Source organism: Peromyscus leucopus, chromosome 3, assembly GCF_004664715.2.
Source record: "Peromyscus leucopus breed LL Stock chromosome 3, UCI_PerLeu_2.1, whole genome shotgun sequence".
NCBI classification, from domain to species: domain Eukaryota; kingdom Metazoa; phylum Chordata; class Mammalia; order Rodentia; family Cricetidae; genus Peromyscus; species Peromyscus leucopus.
In genome coordinates, this window is record NC_051065.1 from 156,985,467 (window position 1) to 157,004,884 (window position 19,418).

A 19,418-nucleotide genomic window follows, 5' to 3' on the forward strand; every position below is an offset into this window, starting at 1 on the left:
ACTGTCATTGAAAAGATGATGGGTGAGTAGAAAGGTAGATGCACAGGTAGTGAATTGATAGGTGGGTAGAAGGAAGATGTGAGGAAGGGAAGGAACGAGGTGGAGGAGGAAGGGAGGGAGGGAGGGAGAGAGGGGGTCATGGGTGGATGAATGATGCATGGATGATGAATGGACTGATAGGTGGTAGAAGGATGATGGATGGATGGATGGATGGATGGATAGATGGATGGATAGGTGGGTAGAAAGATTATGCAAAGAGAGATGTGTGGGTGGGTGGGTGGATAATTGAATGGATGGATAGATAAGTGGAGGGAAGCAAAGAAAGATAGTGTGTGGGTGGATAGATGGATGGATGGATGGATGGACTTATGGGTAGGTAGGTAGAGGGAAGAAAGTAAGAAAGATGGTGAATGGGCAGATGGGTGAGTGATCAGGTGGATAGGGTTGAAAGTCAGCTTGTCTTAAGCCATCGTCCTTAATATCAATAGCTGCCCGTTAGCTCGTGCCTGCTATTGTGATCACAGAGATAATTGCCGCTAACGCTTCTCCTGGCTTGTGCCGTTCCAGAAGTAATTATCAGTGCCTGTAAGCCATGCCACAGGTACCAAGGGAAGGAGAGAAAACAGCACCTTAGGCTTAAAAGCCCCTTGTGGTTTGCAAGCCACTTTGCTTCCCATATGGTGCTTGGTTTAGGCCTGGTGAGAACTCCATGAGGGAGTATCACAAGGCAAGGCCCTGGATCCCCGGAATAAGCACGTGTCTCTACCCATGCCTCCCAGGTTCAAATTCTAGGCTGCCAACCCACAGGAGCCTGAGTAGTTTAATCACCTTCCTCAGCCTCAGTTCCACATAGGATCTGTGGTGATGTCCAGGTAGCTTTGGTCATAAGTGGTCCATACTAACTAATGATCACTTCCTGGTGCTTCCCCACACCCTGGGCACCTCAGTACGGCATATGCAATAACTAACCAAGGCAGAGGAGTACCCTGAGGGAGATGCTCTTGTGTCCCTACCTCTTTTGTAAGATGATAAAACCAAAGTTAGTTTGCTTTCTATTCTGCTGGGATGTGAAAAAGCCAAAGTCTGAGCCAATGCTTGGAAGCTTCCAGAACCACTGCTCTTTAGACTTCATGTTGTCTCTGAGATGATGTCCCTGTAACATACTAAGGCACCTAGCACCTAGTGAATGCCCAATAAATGCCTTTCCATGGTGTGGTATCACATGTAAAGTACAGAAGAACTCATCCCATGGGGCTCTTTCTGCCACTAAGCATCAGACAGGCCAGAGGTCACAAAGATGCACTCACCTCTACCTCTGCCTTCTCCTACCCACACTGCTGCCTGGGTACTGAGGACCAAGGTCTCTGAGGTTGCAAATACAAAGTGTGTATGTCATCGGGTCACCTCTTATCCTTGAGAAAGCGAAGCCCGCTGTGGAAGGTTTCCAATCACCCTCTCCCTCCAGCAAGAGGTCCACCTACCCCCAACTCAGACCACCTTACATCTACAGACACCAGCAAGGGTCCGAAATACACCACCTGATTTATCTTCATCTTACTCACAAATCCGCTGGCTTATTTGGTCATCATCTTCTCCCGCTGTTTGGTTTGGGGGTTTTGTTGTTGTTGTTTTGTTTTGTTTTGCTCCTATTTTCTTGGACTTCCACAAGACAGCCTGCAGTCAGAAGTGTTCTGCTCAGCACACAAGCCCCTGTGTCCTCCCTGTGTTGGGCCCAGGCCTCATCCAGCCTTGTGCCCTGAGAGAGCCCCCCACACCTCTCACAGCTGGTGTATGCTGGGTACAGGATCCTGCTGAGGACCTGCAATCTCTTGTAGCCTTGGAAAGAATAGTAAGCCTGAGTCTCAGATGCCAGCACTTCCCAAAGAGGCTCAGCACCCTAGAACATGCTCAGCCAGGCCCTTCCTGTGGGGTGGTGGGCCACAGTCCAAATGTTAAAATTCCCTAATATATCCCCTGCTGTGTGACCTTGAATAAATTTTTTCAGTCCCATGAGGTTCACTCTTTTTGTCAGTAAAATGGGCTTAATTATAATATCCACCCCATGGGGTTGTAAAGACCCAATGGGAAGCTGGGCATGGTGGAGCATGCCTGTACTGCCAGCATCTGGGAGATAGAGACTAGAGGATCAGGAGTTCAAGGTCACTGGAGGACAGCCTATAAGAGATACTGTCTCAAAAAGAAAAAAAATGCCTCAATGAGACATTCCTTGCTTTTTATTCACTCATTTATCCATAGTTTCCAGGATGGATACTAAGATACCATTCTAGCCCTAATAATGCATGAAATACATCGTCTGCATCCTTGGAACCTAGTTCCTAGGAGATGATACTGTATGAAGAATGTGTGTGTGTGTGTGTGTGTGTGTGTGTGTGTGTGTGTGTGTGTTTTACTGGGGATCGACCCCAGCATGTGATGTAAGCATTCTATTGCTGACCTGCATACATGGCCCTCATATGTGATACTATATGTACAGAGACCTCTTAGCATGGCATCTTGTTTAGGGGAAAGGCCTTGGGTGGCAGTGCCCACATGTAATCCCAGCACCTTCAAGGTCGAGGTAGGAGGTTCCAGAGTTCAAGGTCAAGGTCATCCTCATCCGCATAGCAAGTCTGAGGATATTCTGTCTCAAAGACATGAGGGAGAAGGGATTATTGTTTCTATTCCTGCGCAGAGTTGGCCTCCAGCTCACCTGCTGCTGAGGTGAGTCAGACCTCATGAGCTCTGGGGATGGGGCCATTGCAGGGCCACCTCTACGCTGGAGAGAAGTTCCAGACATGCATTGTTTCTCTAGTGCCCAGGTCTCCTCTCGGGGCATCATGTCCACACCATGCTCTATAGGATGCCTGTTGGTCCCAAGGACCATAAGCCATGGTGCACTTCCAATCCCCATAAGAAGTGCCTCCCAGAGGATGGCACAGGATGCCTCAGCCAGGATGCAGGAGAGCACTCTCCACACCCACCTCCTCACCCCACACCCCACCCCACCCCACCCCACCCTGTTAACCCTGACATGGGTTTCCTGCCAGTGTTTGCCTGCACGGTCTACCCTGCCCAGCACTTCTGAGAGAACTTCCCCAAGGAAGGAGGGGGAAAGACATCATGCCCTCTGGGATCCTCTACCCTCTTGCTCTCCGTGGCTCTGGACAAGCTCCTTCCCCTCTCTTGGGTTCCCCACTGAGAACATGAAACACACCAACCTGGTACTGGTGCCTCTAAAATGTGGGGAAGAGGCCCGTGAAGGAGAAAGGTTGGATGGGTGGAGCGTGGAATCATGCTGAGGCCTTTCTTCCTCCTCTTGTCCCATGCTCTTCACTGCCCACTCAGGATGGTCAGCTCGCTATGGCTGACGGGAGGGGCTGATCTCCATGCCAGGCTCAACCGAGCTCAGCTGGGGCCCTTTGTCACCCAACGCTTGCTGGGGCCTCGGCTGCTGGTGTTGGGTGTCCTGGCGGATTGGATTCTCTTCCTGGCAGCCCACAGCCACTGCACTCCTGCCCGGGTGGCCTGGACAGCAGGGAGAAGCAACTCCCTCCTCCTTGCTTCTGGGGGGACCTGTGGGCTGCTGTCTGCTGTCCTTGGTGCTGACTGGTGGGGGCTCCAGGTGAGGGCTCTGTGGATCCCAGCTCAAAGCTCTGGGCTCAAGGGCAGCCTCGTGAATATATGTGGTGGCTACTCTGACACCAGTCTGAGTGCCTGGTGGGCTGTGGTGGGGGACTGTGGGTGGATATGGTGCCTGTGAGAGGGAGTGTTGTAGGGGAGGTGTCAGGAGCTTGTGGGGAGATGAGTTGTGTCCCAGATTGTGTGGGCCAACAACATTTGTAAATATATAGGGCCAGTCAGAGAAAGGGAAACAGGGTCTGCTGTGTGTCTATGAGGGGACATTCAGTTATGTATGTCTAGAGATGTGACAGCATGTGATAGCATGCATGGAAAGTGTCTCCATTGGGGTGACATGAAATGGAGCCCTATGCTGGTATGTGTGTGGCCGTGGAATAGGCACAAAGAGACAAGTTGATGTGTTGTATAGCATCTGGGCCATGTTTGTCAAGAGGACATTTGCACCCCAGGGTATGTGTGGGAGGTCAGTGTGTCATGTGGGGTTAAGGTATGTCCTGAAGTATTCCCCAGGCTATACTTTAGGACTGGAATAGCATTGTAACCATTGGATTGGTGGTGTGGGGGTGTATTGAGGGGGTGTTGAGCCAGACATGTGTGGTAGAGTACATGGGTGTGTATTCAATGATTACTGAGGTGGTGTGTCAACACCTGTTCCTTGACCTGCTTAAGCACCTGTCCCATGGGACTTCAATATCTGATCCTCATCACCCACTCTGTGATTGTCTCCACAGGAGCTTTCCTGACCATGTAGATGCCAGCCCCAGGGAGCAGCATGGGCCCCAATGAATGGAGACTCCTGGGTCAACAGCCCTGAGCCTCTCCGGCCCCTGGACCTCACCCCACTCCTGGGGACACTCCTCGGAGCTTGCCAGTGCTGTTGCCAGCCCGCCTCAGCCATCACCACCTCCTGGGACTCGGAGTCGGCCGCCTGGAGCTACCACCCTCTCGTGAGGGTGTGCTGAGGACAGCCACACACAGCCATCACCTAGAAGACCCTTTTCCAGTGCTGACCCTCGGGCCCAGCCTGAGCAGAGACTTCAGCAAACATGGGTGATATGACCAACAGCGACTTTTACTCCAAAAACCAAAGAAATGAGTCGAGCCATGGAGGCGAGTTCGGGTGCACCATGGAAGAGCTGCGCTCCCTCATGGAGCTGCGGGGAACTGAGGCCGTGGTCAAGATCAAGGAGACATATGGGGACACTGAAGCCATCTGCCGGCGCCTCAAAACCTCGCCTGTTGAAGGTAGGTGCAGGAGGCTTAAACCCAGGCTGCCGCAGAGCTTGCGCCAGTGCCTTTGTCCATGAAATCTAAGAGTGGGAATGTCTCCAAAGTGGGCTGAAGCACTAATGTCTTCAGATTCTAGCTGTGTTCTAGCAAGGAGGTTGAATCTCATCACAGGTCACATCTGACCTATGCCACCTGCATTAAGACAGTTGAGTGAAGGCTGTACTCTGGAAAGAAGGTGACAAGTCAGCCTGAAGGGGGAGAGTCACTGCCACCTCTGTGACAGCTGGCTTTGAGGTGGGCCAGTAGGATAACTGGAGGGGATACAACTAAGAGCCATGTCCTGATCGCCTGTGTCTGGATACAGCGTGGGTTCCACGCTGTGGTTGTACCTCCGAGTCCAACCTCTAGCCCACATCTGCCTACTGTGCCCAGTGCTCTCCAGATGGTTGGCTGAGGCGTGGACCCACAGTACTGCAGACAGGCAGCCAATTCCAGTTGTCACAGCATGCCCCACCTCCAGCTCGCAATCCCAAATCCAGGCTCTGAATAGATCTGAAGATCACGGGGACTGGGGGAGGGGGGCAGGGGAGTGAGCTGGGGAGCCAATTACAGGCCATGATGGATGTCTTTGTAGGTTCTGTGCTGAAGAGAAGGAGTGGGGCTGTCTTACAAGTTCACAAAGGGAACAGGCCTGGGGCTTCTAGTGAGAAGCACTCTGCTGCTCCTGTCTTTCCGGAGGCAGCCAGAGATGGGGCATTTTCCAAGAGGCAGAGTAGAAAACCCAGACCTGTTGGGGTTCCATTCCTACTCTGTCTGCTGCTAGTTACCCGCTGCAGCTGTGGGAATCTTTCCCTACACAAAGCCAGAGGAACGGGCAGGTGTCTCTGTCCTGACTCCCCCAGGCCTGTGATCTAGAACAATGGCTGCCCTGAGCCTTGACGTCTTCCTCTGGAATATGAAGCCAGAGCTCCCTGTGCAGAGCTTAATGCAGACTTGGGCATGCAGTAGGCACTCAATAAGTGGAAATATGATTTTTCTAATTAGATAGCTGTTACTACCTCAAGTAAAGAATGCAGTCTGGCTTATGGGTGGCAACTAGGTTTGGAGAAATGTGTCCCCCAAGTCCTATGCCCATAGCTGGACACTACTAGACATCATCCATGGGCCATTGATGCTGAAGCTGCTTTGGAGAGCTCATGATAGGCTGGTGGTCACATATTAGTACCTTGATGTTTCCCAGTGTCTACTGGGTATCTCTGGTCTTCCCTCCTGGGCCAGAAGGAGGAGCTGAGGAAGGCTGGTTCTTCTCATTTTGCCTGTCCTCACTGATACCTTGCACTTCCGCTGAGCCCGAAGTCTGATTCAATTGGGAAGCATCTATTCTGACTCTAGGCTTGAAAACAGCCATGTGGGGCCCTAAGAAGGGTGAGGATTCTGCTTGGGGATACTGCATCCCACCCCCATGTTCCTACCAGTCAATTTGTGGAGCAATGGACCATGTTCACCTGCCATCCAGCTGGTACCTGGCCTGCCAGGAGGCAGAGATGCCCGAGTGGCTTTTGCCTTTAAATGGGGGACCAGGATGTTGCTTTGAATGTCAGTGGACCCTAGTTCTAAGCAGGAGCTGATGGAAGCTGTGACCCTCTCCCCAGGCAAAGAGCTGATGTTGAAAACAGATGTGGCTCACTGCTCCCGGGTCTCCGGCAGGTGTGAACCCCAGATTAACAACCCCACGGCCACTAGTTGGGTTCTCTGCACTCCAGGGCATGGGGCCGTGCTTGCACAAGCTCTGGCACTGACAGAACCATTTCTAAACAGCCCTCTGCTCTGCACTACTGTGAGGGAAGTGAGCGTGAGCCTGAGGAGAGGGACTCGGTCTCCTTTCTCCGTGCACCCAGCACCCAGCCTGGTGCCTGCCACCAAAGAAGGGTAAACAGCTGCCCAATGACACCCTGAGACGTGTCCATTGCATCCCCATCCCACAGGGAGCCCTCTCAACAACTGAGTATCCACCTGACAGATAACTGAGAGTGAGTACAGGGATAGCTGATGGCTCCCAGGAGTGATGAGGCAGGGAGGACAGGGAAGATCTGGAAGGCTTCCTGGAGGAGATGTTTGGGTTTGGCTATGGAGGCAAAAGACAGAAACATGTGTAACATGGCACAGAATGCTGCTTCTTGCAAAAGTCCAGACACAGCACAGGTGAGAAGTTAAATGCTAGGTGTAAGTGAGAGACTGTATTCCCCCGTCTGTTGCCCAGCCAGCCCTGTGCCTCTGGGCCTTTACTTCTCTGGACTTGAGATCTCTAGGAAGAAAGAGCTCCGAGGAGAGAACTCCACCATTGGACTAACCAATCCTGCTGCATTGGTTTCTAGAAAGTTCTTCTAGGGTGGCAGGAGAGATGGAAATATGGGGAGAGATTAAGGGGCAGATGGCTGCAAATCTCTAGATGTGGAGGGTCTGGGTTCAAATCCCAGGACTGCCATTCTCCAGCTGTGGGACTCTGGGCACGTTATTCAACCCCTCTGCCTGTTTCCTTGTTTCTATGGTGGAGCTAATGATAGCAGTGACCTTCTAGGCTTGTAGTGAGGATAATGTCAAGTAGCTCAGAAGACACTAGACAGTCCAGTCACACTGAATGACACAAACCAATACCTGGTGTCTAGGTACCCAGCAGTGATGACTTTTGTTGTTCTTGGCATTGTGGAAGAAGTAGTCGCATTCTCCCTACAGGGTGATGTATGATTCTTTGGATCCATACCTAGTACTCTGTGGCACCCCCATACGTGTGTTCCTGAAGGCAATGAGCCCATTCTGCAGACATGCGGAGGCCACCGCCACCACTCAGATGGGTGCAATATCACACCCAGGGCACCCCCTGGTGGGCCAGGCATAAGTATGAGTGGCTGGGCTCCCTAACACTCTCTCCCTGCTGTCTCAGGTTCAGCATCTGTCCTGCTGTGTTGGAACTTGTGATTTAAAGGCGTGCTTAGCACCCCCAGCCCCAGTCCCTAATTCAGAAGCCACGTGGTCTGGAGACTCACACTGACCATTTGGACACCACCACCCCCCCACACCGCCATTTATCTCCTGTGGATCCCAGAGAGCTGGTGCAGGAAACTACTCTGGCCCTGCATACAGCAGTCTCCACTCATCCAGCTAAATGTAGGCAGAAAGCTCTCTGAGTGATAGGTGGGGTCTGAGACCTCCAGTAGTCTGACTCTGCCCACAGCACCACTTTCTGCCCCAAAGGGCGTGGGCTCAGCTCCCATGGCCAGCAGTACTGGGCTGTCCAGCCAGAGGCCTGACTTTAGAGACATGCCATGAGGCCAGTGCACCCCCCATCCCTCCATACTCAGTTCCTTTCTGTGTCCACACAGAAATGCCCTCCCGTGTTCGCCTGCTGATCCTTCTCATTCCACACTCGTCTCATTCCACACTCGTCCAGCCTGGGATGGTAGTGTTTCTATCCTATGTAGCTTTCTCTTCAAGGGACACTCAGAGAATTCAGTGACACTCCTGATGCCTGATCTGTGGCTAGGAGTGACAGCAGCACCTGGTGACCATTTGATTCCATGAGCCATTGAGGCAGCCAAGGGGATGCAGGTCACCTTTGCTATCACCATACTGAATGCTTTTAAGACAGCACACATGACTCTGGCCATGTGAAGGAGTTGAGGGAGCAGATAAGACCCCAGAGAAGAATATATACCTCTAAGGAGATAGACAGTGGAGGGGACCAATGTTGGAAGCCCAGGCCTGCACTGACTGTTTCCTAGGGTATCCCCTGACCTGGTACAATGCACAGCGGCTTAAGCAGTATCCACAAAGAACAGAAGGGGTGAGGGAGAGGCAAGTATGCCCCGGCGCCCCTCCCTGCAAGGGATGGAGCTGGGGTGTGGAGAAAGGACATGGAATACTTTGTATCACTTGTAAGACAGGTAGCTCTGATTCCTCATGCCCAGCGTGGCCCTGAGCTACCTGAGGCTCTGTGGCCCTCACCCTTCCCTCCCTGGCCCCACAGGAAGGGTGCCTGGGATAGGTCCCTGTTGGATGTTTAACACTGAGTGTCTCTTGGTGGGGAGAATGAGGGAGACAAAGGGACCGGGCCAGCACTGTGAACTCGACACCATGCTGCTGTTGTAAAGGGGAGCCTGTGCTTAATTTTAGATGACTCCCAAGCCAGCCTACACCATGGGGCAAGGGACAAAGGATGAGGAGCAATTCATGGGAGACGGAGTGTGCCGTGTGCATGGGAACTGGGATGGAAAATGGCTCTTGTGTTTTAGAGCCAGAACATCAGTGGATCTGCCAGAAGGGGTGGGGCAGTGAGTGGAGCCTTCTGTCTTTCTGTTCTCATGGGCTGTGTCTCCCTGTGGGACCCTGGGCCCCTGCAGGGTCAGCTGGGAAACCAAGGCAGCCAGAGATGTAGCAGCATCCCAGGCAAGGTGAGACAGGGTATTCTGGGATGCAGATTCCATATGGGGACACCTCCACAGACTAGAGACAGGTGACAAGGCCTCCCTGCTCCCTGGAGGTCTTTCTAGAAGGATTGCTGTTCCTTTGTAGAGCTCTTAACCCTGTATGGTATGAGGCTCAGAAGAGAAGGACTCACAGATATCCCTAAGGCTGAGAAATTTAGTCACCTTGTCACCAGGACAAGAGGAAAAGACTAGGGGTGGAGGTCAGTCCCCATCTCAGGCCTCCTGCTAAGGGGGCTTGAGACCTTTGCAGATTTGGTTTTCTTCTGTAAAATACTGTTTGTGTCCCCTTCCCTCTGCCTCTGGGAGACAGCAACTCAAAACGCTTTTAGGACTTTTTTTTTTTTTAAATCATCTTTTGGGGCTGCGAGTATGACTCAGTTGGTAGAGTGTTCGCCTGATGAGCAGGAGGCCTGAGTTGTGTCCCCCAGACCCAAATAGACCAGGTGTGGTGGTACACACCCATATAATCCTGCATTCTGTAGGTGGAGACAAGAGAATCAGAAGTTTAAAGTCATCCTTGGCTGCATAGGAAGTTCAAGGCCAGCCTGGGCTACATGAAACAATGTCTCAATGAAAAAGCAATAGAATCTCCTTGTATGATTAATTGGTTACTATTGACGGGCAATCATCTCACATGTCATGTAGGCTTCTGCCGTAGAAGGGATTTCCTGTCTGCACACAGACACGTCAGCCCCAGGCATGGCCGGCTCCAGGGCTTCCAGTGCCGTCTGGATAGCTGTCCATGCCTTCTGGTCTGCTTGACTTCTGCTGTCCTCGTGTTGACTTTACTTCAGAGGCAGGCACTGGGGACCCCAGAAGACTCAGGCCAAGGTCCTCCCATTACCAGTCTCCCCAGAAGCAAAAGGCATCACTTTCATTGAAACTACACCCCTTTATATCCCAGAAGAGATTCTCGCTGGGCCACCTGTAGTAGTCACATGACCACTCTCAAACAGATCAAATCTGTCTCTCCAAGACCAATAGAGGTCAGAGAGGGACAGAACCACAGCTGCACACATGACCAGGGAGAGGAGACACAGACACTTTACTCCTGCATAGGAAGAAGATATGGAGGCAGCTAAGGGACGTGGAAGGTTCCAGAACATCAGTTACATCCCAACTCAGCTCCTTTTTAATCACACCTGGAGAACCAAGGAAACAATGAAGTAGCCAGCGTGTTCCAGCCTGTGACAAGTGTCACAGCAGTGAGGAGGTGGCAGGAGTCCTGTCCAGCTGTGGGTCACTGGTGCAGTAATCTACTTCTCCGGGCCTCAGTTTCCTCATCAGGAATATGGAATGAGACTGTGTAGCTTTCATGGCCTTGTCATAGGAAGTAAAGAAATCTGTACAATGTGATTTGAGCCAGACACAAGGTGGCTGTGACCTCAGCGTTAGGCTGCTGTTATTCTTCTCTGGCGATGACCATGTGACTTAAGGGGACATGTTGGGCTTGAATTAGTGGTGAGGGACCAGCACCCAATCCTGGCAGATCAATGAGCTTGCACAACACACAGGAGTCTGTGGGTAAAAAAAAAAAAAAAAAATGCCTGCTATTTGCTTTGGAGTGCAGACACACCCTCCCTGAAACACCCCCGAGAAAGTCCTTTCAAATCAAGTTGATCAGGAGCAGCTCTCCAGAGTGGCACCCACGGCATCTGAGTCATCGATAGGATAAAGCCAGGAGCCCATCAGCGCATGCTGAGGATTGTCCTGGGTACACTGCTGGACAGAGGGGACAGGGGAGAGCAGGGGGCAGGTGACCAGAAGGCTCTGGGGTGATCTCAGCAGGATGGGTGGCCCCGACAGCCACTCAGCAATGCTCTGCACCGCCAGGCTTGCAGCACAGTCAGAGAGGGAGCATTTTCAGGAGGGGCTTTGCTCTAGGCAGACTCACTGAGGGGAAATGCTAAAGCTGGAAGCTGCAGGGCAGCTGTCACTGACTGGACAGATGTGTCCAGGTCACATGCTTTCAGCTCAGGCGCCAAGCAGCCTCAACAGAAAATGGAAGTGTGGAGAGGAAGGGTCACCTTATTCTCATAACAAAGCCGTCATCGTTTTACAGAACAGATGTGCTAAACAGTAAGCACTAAACAGTAAGCACCTACTATGTGCTCAAAAAAAGAGGATGAATGAGAAAAACATTGGCTTTGAGTCTTATTGTATGTTGTATACTTACGATGTGCAGGTTTGGACCACACCTCCTCTTCTGTAAAGAGATCTGAGATAGCTTCCAAATGTTCCCTAGGGCACAGAACAATGATTGCGTCACATGACAGCACCTGGGATTCTGAGGACCAGACAGCCTTCATGGACACCCACTTCTGGTCCAAGGTCAGGATAATTGAGCCAGAAACTAGAGTAGGAGTTTGTAGCCAGTCTGTAAGCCACAGGCAGCCAGGACTTCAGTCCAGCCAGTGGGGAGGATGCAGGGGAGGCAGAATCCCTCCCAGACATCCTTCCCCCAACCTTCTAAAGATCCCAAAGGGAGCCACAAGTGGGCTATAAGCTATGCTTGCCCTATCACTCTAGGAGTTCTCCTCCCAGCAGGGAACTGACCACAGCTGTAACACCATGGACTAGTTAGAGCACGCTTACCTGCAAGGGGCCAACAACCTACATGGATCTGTGTCCTACTATCTTCCCGTCAGCCTTGGGAACCAGGAACTGTTTCCCTCCCAGCTGACAGAGGAGGAAACCGAGGCTTGGAGCCTCTCCATTAACATGCATCTCTGATGCTCCCAGGTTTCTGAATGTGACAGACAGGAATGTTTGCAATGAGAGGGACTGTGCTGGAGGTCAGAAGCACCGATGCTGCCTAGGGAGGGTCAGAATCAGGAGAGGCTCCCTCTGAGCTAGGCTCAAAGGACAGGAGGCATTGACTGCCCAACCATAGGAAGGAAGTATCTCAGTGGAGAACAGCAAGAACCTGCAGTAAGGACCAGGGTGAGTGTGAGACACAAAAAGTCCCTAGAGAAGCCCTCAAAGAGCAGGGGTCTCCAGCCAGGGGTTGTAGATGGCTTTGTAAAGTCTGAGTTTAATTGATGTGGTGGTGAATCTCAATTGTCAACTTGATAAGATCCAGAAGCACCAAGGAGACAGACTTCTGGGCATATGCCTGTGGGAGGTTATCTTGCTTAATATATGTTTATATATAATGTAATATAATAAATATATAATATATGTAATAAACAAGATATATATTAATTAATTAAGACATATATTTATTAAGGAAGACCTGCCCACTGTGGGTGGCACCATTCCCTGGGCTGGGATCCTAGGCAGTATAAAAAGGAGAAAGGGAGCTGAGCGCAGGCTTTCATTACTCTCTGCTTCTTGACTGGTTGCAATGTAACCAGTTTTTCCCACTGTGACTCCCATTCCCCTCCATGATGGCCCTGCATCCTCCTCAAACCACAAGCCAACAAACCCTTCCTCCCCTAAGTTGCTTTTGTTGGGATATTTTGTTGCAGCAAAGAAATAGCAGCTAACGCAGTTGGTTTGTTTGTACTGTGTTCAGACCATCACCTGGGGGGTAGTCTTAGGTCTGCCCTGCCTGTGTGAGTATGAAGAGGATCGCAAGCTCCCTAAGGGTGGGGTCCTCCTCAAGCCCATCTGCAGGGGCTGGAGGAGCCAAAGAAATGAGAATTCAGGGAAGTGATTCTCATACCAGGTTCTCTAGTGCTCCAGGGCTCCCCGGAAGTACCCAGAAAACAGGAGGATAGCAAGTGGCTTGGACTCCGGGCTTCCCATTCCACCCAAGCCCCTGCATCCTTATCTGCCTTGTGTAGTGATATCTCTTGAGTGACATCTTATACAATGCATTTCTAATAGTGCTAGAGGCTAAAAGTCAGGGTCAGGGCCCCACATCTGGAGAGGCTCAGTGTTCTGGGGACGATGGCAGAAGGGATGAGAGCTGGGAAAAGGGACAGAGAGAGGAGGAAAGGGCCCAGCTCATCCTTTCCTCGGAACTCTCCCCTGCACTGACTAGCCCATACCCATGGTTACTAACCCTGTCTGCTGCAGCTAGCCAGAACCACCACAATTCTGTTGCTCTATTCATGATGGCGGAACTCAGGGGACTTTTCAAAGGTCACTGCCATGTGGGATGATGGGTTTCTAACATGGCACGAATTGAAAATTCAAACCAGAGCATGGCCCTGTCCTAGCTGGTAGTGAGCCAGCACATGGGTGTCCCCTGGCAAGAGTTCCTTGGTTCCTGAAAGTCCAAAGACCTGAGCCCTAATTTTCAATGACTCCCTCCCCCTGGGTCTCAGTTTCCCCATCTGTTAAATGGACTAAGGGACAAGAAATATTGCTTAGCATTTGGGCCTGTTCTAATATTAGTGGTATTTCAGCTCCAAGACCAGCCTGGGTCCCATGGGGCCAGGTGTGGCTCAGGACAGCCGAAACTGTCTCCTTCTCCAGGCACCTGTCACCTGAGAAGCCTAAGGAGAGCAGATGAGTTACCCACACAGGCCCCTCACCTCTCAGTGGTTACCTAACTCCACTTAATGCGGTCCTGGCCCCTGCCATGGTTTCAGACAGTTATTTATAGCCCATGGAAATGAGCACCCCAGGCCTGTGGCTCTCTGGTACCCAGATGACATTTGCCTCTGTCTCAAAAAGAGTCCCCTACAAATCCCTGTGGTCTACCCAGGTAGTCCCAAAAGGTTTGATGGGCAGAAGACCTGTCCCTTCCGTGATACAGCTTTGGACACTCCCCATAGGGTTAAGAGGCAAGAGCTGGCATTTCTGGCTGGAGGATCCAGGAGGACTGCATGGAAGAGGCAGTATCTGAACAGTTGCCGTGGAGGTGCTCCAGCACGGACAGAGTCCCAGCAATGAGGAAGAAAGGAATACAAAGTGGGTTTGCCTGGGGCTTGGGGCAGGAAAGAGAAGTTGCCATCATTCTGACTGAGCAAGCGAGCGAGCGAGCGAGCAAGGTGTTCTGTGCGGCCTGGGAGCCTGACAGAGCTCACTGTCTCATTGAATCCTCACAGTAACCCTGCTCAATGAAGTGAAAGCATCCCATTTTTATAAAGAGGGAAACTGAGGCACAAGGAAGTTAAATCACCTACCTAGGGTCACACAGATAATGTACAGAGAGGAATGGAGATTCAAGATAGGCTGGAAACTCCAGGGCCAAGGCTGAAAGCCAGAAGAGGGCCAAGATGGCTCAGTGGTAAAGGCTCTGCTGCCAAGCCTGACGGCCTGAGTTCAGTCCCTGGGACCCAAATGGCAGAAGAGAGAACTGATGCCCACAAGGTGTCCTCTGATCTCTATACATGTGCTGCGGCACACATGTATTCATACACACACATATGTGTACACACACACACACAGAGTAAAATACACTTTAAATGTTTTACTAAGAATAGGAAGAGATATCGATGTTGAAACAAAATTAGCTCGGGCTGAAAAGAGGCTGAGGGAATCCCGAGCTCACTGGGCATCTGGCAGACATCCAAATGAGAGCCAGGGCAGCCCCAGGGTCTCAGCTCTTCCCTGCGTGATGTCAGGAGCAGGGGAGGACAGGTGACTCTGAAATGCCAACATAAGGCCTGCAGTGAAGTCCCTTTCTGCTTCTCCACAAAGCTATTTGGAACATTCTGGAAAACAGTTGTCATGGAGAACATAAAACAACAAAGATGAGCCTTGCAAAACAGCATTTTAAAAGAGGGGAGAGGCTAAGGGCTGGGGAGATAGCTCAGTTGGTAACGTGCTTTTTTGGATCCCCGGCACACCCGTACAGAGCTGTCTGTGAGCAGGATGATTGTCGTCACCGAAACACCAGAGAGGTGGGGACAGGAGGGTCCCTGGGGCTGGCTGGCTAGTCCAGCTGACTCGGTGAAAGACCCGGCTTCAGATATAAGGCAGCCCGTGATGATACAGGAAGGCTCACATCAACCTCTGGCTTACGGATACACACGGGGGGGGGGGGGGGGCCGGCGCGTTGCCTTGTGCATCCCAACTCCATACAAATAGGTGCAAGAGGAAAAAGCTGAAAGAAGCATCTAGAAGGTGCCTGGTGTTGGGATAGTGGGAATGCTCTTTCTTCTCTTGGCCATGTCGTTCCAAGAGCATTGTCAGCTATGGTTGCAGGTTGTGAGCCACAGAAGGAACCTAAGGGCTTTAAATGACAGGGGTGGAGTGGCTGTCGGCTCCCGGAATAGACGCAAACTGGGAACCCAGGCTGAATATTCCACAAGGTTTGAAACTGAGATGTGTACCGTTCAGCAGCAGGTCTGACAGAACAAGTGTCTTTTGGAGAGTTCAGAGTTTAGGAGCAGTCGGGTCCTCAAATCACAGAGGATTCTGAGCAGAGCTGTTGGGGGGAAGTGTGTATCACTCAGCTCTGCACAGCAGGAGACCCTTGTGCAGTGTGGGTCACTTCCTATGGTGTAAATACTACCACTGCTTTACTGTAGGGACAGAAGTGAACAAGGAGTTGGAACGAGTGGGCAGCACTGTGCCCTCACCACTCAGACTCCTGCAGGAGAGAGACCTAGGGAGGCATGCTCAAAGAAGTAGGAAATGATGACTTTGGGGTATCCATGTCTTTTAAGTATTTAAAGTATTTTTTGAATGGATGTTTCCCCTGCATGGATGCTTGTGCACCATGTATGTGCAGTGCCCATGGAGGCCAGAAGAGGGCGCCAGACTCCCTGGGACTGGAATTGCAGACAGTTCTAAGTTACCCTGTAGGAGCTGGGAATCAAACCCAGGCCCTCTGGAAGGGCAGCCAGCGCTCTTGACCACTGAACCATCTCCAGTGTCTCAGTCGCCTTCCAAAAGGCAGTTTATACAGTTATGAGTTTATATTTCAGAATTCCAACGACAGCTTAACAAGCAGGTATGAGCCACCCTAGCCAGTAAAGGGCATCTTTGTTCACATGCTCACCCTCAGGCCAGGACACTGGTGTATCTTGACTGACAGCTCTCAAAACTCTTCCCTGTGGGGGAGTCCTTGTGTCCTGAAGGAAAGAGAACCTCATCCAAGCCAAACATAGCGTGTGTTTTGTTTGCTTCCTCATCCTTTCTTTAAGATGTATTTTTCCAGTTGTATTTTTTCTTTCCTTCTGTTTTTGCCTTTTGACTTTACTTCCCTTTCCTTCTCTCCATTCCCCTCCTTCTCCTCTCCCTTCTTCCTCTCTCCCCTCCCCTTCCTGCCCCTTTCTCTCTGTCTCTCTCTTTTCTTTCTAACTCACAATTGCACAAACTCCCAGGGAATTTTAAAGGATCCAAGACTAAGACCGGCAAGTGGAAGGGCCAGTTGGAGAGGGACAGGTCTCTGAGTAGCCATGCTAGACCCCACCCAGCCCTCATCTTCTCCAGAGGCAGAAACGACCGAGCTAAGCATCCCCCTCGACACCTGCACCTGTCTGGATGTCTTCTCCTGGAGACCCCCTAGAGAACAGACACCCAAAGGTGACAAGCATCCTGTAGCAGACCCCATGAGGACAGGTGAGGCGAAGGGACACTGGAGGCCCTTCAGTGGCTGGAGACTGGAATAGTTGTTCTCCAGACTTTCTTCTCTCTCAGCACACGGGCAGGTGGCCATGCTGGGCCCGGTTCATCATGACATATCAAGAGCCCACTGACACACCAGAGTAAGGAGTCCGCCTGCAAACATCTGCTGCCTCTTACTTGAGACCATGTTGGTAGACAGAAGGCAGCCACCCCTGAATAGGAAGGGAACCTGTAGGGAGAAGGCACTGCCCATCCTCCGGGAACAACTGAGTAGACACTGGCCTCTTACCAGCAGCTCATACCTGTAGGGGAGACACCATCCCTCACCCCCTTTTGGTAGATGAGGAAACTGAGGCCCAGAAAGATTGGCTGACTTGCCCAAGTCACATGGTCGTGGGAAGAAAACCTAGGCCCGGATAAGTGAGAACCCATGGTCTTGATCCTCTGTCGTGGGAGATGAGGGGCATCCACAGGACTCTGCCAACCTTGGAGGTGTGAGGATCTGGCTCAGCAACCTGAGACCTTTCACTTTCTCCTAAACACGCTGGTGCTCGGGGCCAGATATGAGCTGAGCGGGTGGGCAGGGCTGACGGACTTGTGGTCTGCCAATGAGACTGGGGTGCCACTTATCCTATGCCACACCCAGTGCTGGGTGCCTAAAAGAGCTGTCTGTGGATGCTGACGGTGCACACGGCTGTTTTCAGGACCCTGGGTCTACTTCTTGGGTCTGCCCATCACTCTATGAGCCCAGTAATCCCGTGGCCTTTGAACAGAGGCTCTGGAGAATAAGCTCTTTAACCTTCTATTGTAGAGAAAAGAAGTGGGTTCTCTGGGAGTAACCGCCCAGGGCCAGTGGGTAATCTTGGGCTTTTCTTTGGGTGCCCAGCCCTTGCTGGTCCCCCAGTTTTTCCTCACCACCCTTTTTGCTGAGAGCACCTGAAGAGTGTACAATAGCCAAAAAGAGGCCCCTTGATGCTGGATCTGAGAGGTATCCAGTATTGTGACCTGTGTGCTGGATGTGGCCCGGGGCAGAGAAAGAAATGTCCCTGCAAAGGTACGATGCTGAGCACCAAGCACGGTTTTGATGTCCCCAAACTTCCTCTCAGGTCATGAAGGCCTGAGGGTCTGTCTCCCTTCCCCTAGAGAGGGGCAGCTTGAGCATCTCTTGAACAGAGACACAGCCCTGGGTGTGGGGACTCGCACCTCTTGAAGGCAAGGGTGAGTTCATTCCCTCTGAAACTCAACACCTAGAAAGCGAGTGTGTGTGTGTGTGTGTGTGTGTGTGTGTGTGTGTGTGTGTGTGTGTGTGTGCTTGCGTGCGCGCCCTGGGAACACCCACAGCCCAGTCCCACTTCTACCATCTCCACCCCACAGCCTCCTTGCTCACATCCACAAGGGGTCTCCCTATCCCTGATGAGGAAAGTTCTGTCTCTTCGATCCCACTGACCCTCAAGTCCTAGGAGAGATCCCCAAGCCTGGGGCCCTCTGAGCTGGCAGAGATGCACCCCAGCTGCCCCTTGTTAGCCTTGGGTCACAGAGGGAGGCTGAGTGAGATCTGGGCTTGGCTTTGGTAGGAGGCAGAAAGCTTCCTCTTAAAGCAGGGAGGTGGGAACTTTAATTACCCAGGCAGAGGACTGAGCAAGGGAGTGGGCATGGATGCTGCAGGGCCAGGCTGCAAATCTGCAGTGCCAGGCTGCAAATCTGTCTCTCTCATGTTCCTACTCTGGGTCTGGTGGCTATTTGATCCTGAACTTGGAGCTTCTCTATTGTTCCACACCCACCCAGGCTTGTCCAAAGCACGCTAACAAGCACCATGACAGCAGCCAGGCTTCAGGTCACTAATGAAGAACATACAGCTGTTTGGGGGCTGATAGAGGCCTCCGCTGGGTGGAGCTAGACAGCGTGGGGAAGGGAGGACCTTTACTCCGGCAGCTGCTTTCTGTATCATCAGCATCTCACTGATAAGGTACTGTGTGCCAGGTCACAAGTGGCAGAAGTCAGGGACCTGAGCCTGCTGGCTCCAACTCTGTTCACTCAGCTCTCCAGTTCATAGGGCTCTTCAAGGCTGCTGGGAAATCATGCCACCTCAGTCCTGAACTTTCCGCCTTGTCCCTGAACTTGCCAGCCACGGCGGCCTTCTGTTAACATGCTTTCCAGTCATGAAAGGCCTAATAACGCGATGAGTGTCTGAAAAAGAATCGCCTCTAGTAGACGCTGGACCCATCAGCATGGGGTGTAAGGGCATTGTCCTGGCTCCTTTGTGGAAAGAAACAAACACAAGATGCAACCAAGGGAGCTGAAGCCCATGGACATCTATTAAGCACCAGGTGTTCAGAAGCTGACCTTGGTGCCGAAGGTGGTGGTATGCATGTCTACAGATGAGGTTTAGTCCCCCAAAAGTTTTAAAGCTCATCCACGTGTTTCTTGAGAACCTACTGGGTGCTAATCACAGCTCCAGGCCCAGAGATGTAAACAGTAATTAACAAAATCATCCATGTTTCTGTGTTCACGGGACTTGCATGTGAGCATGGGTGACAGGAAAAGGCCAAGGAACAGAGCGGTGCGGGAGCTTGCCCAGGGTTCTAGAGGCTCTAG

The 19,418-nt window shown here is 51.7% G+C and overlaps 1 protein-coding gene across 9 annotated transcripts in view; it reads left to right on the plus strand.

Moving 5' to 3' along the window:
- Atp2b2 (ATPase plasma membrane Ca2+ transporting 2) overlaps positions 1 to 19,418 on the plus strand; it is a 326,081-nt gene that overhangs the window by 206,248 nt on the left and 100,415 nt on the right. For all 9 annotated transcript variants that reach the window (XM_037204261.1, XM_028863952.2, XM_028863954.2 and 6 more), the window contains one exon: positions 4,371 to 4,884. In XM_037204261.1, the coding sequence (XP_037060156.1) occupies positions 4,686 to 4,884 (199 nt within the window). In that variant the 5' untranslated portion in view covers positions 4,371 to 4,685. The remainder of the gene's footprint in view (positions 1 to 4,370; positions 4,885 to 19,418) is intronic.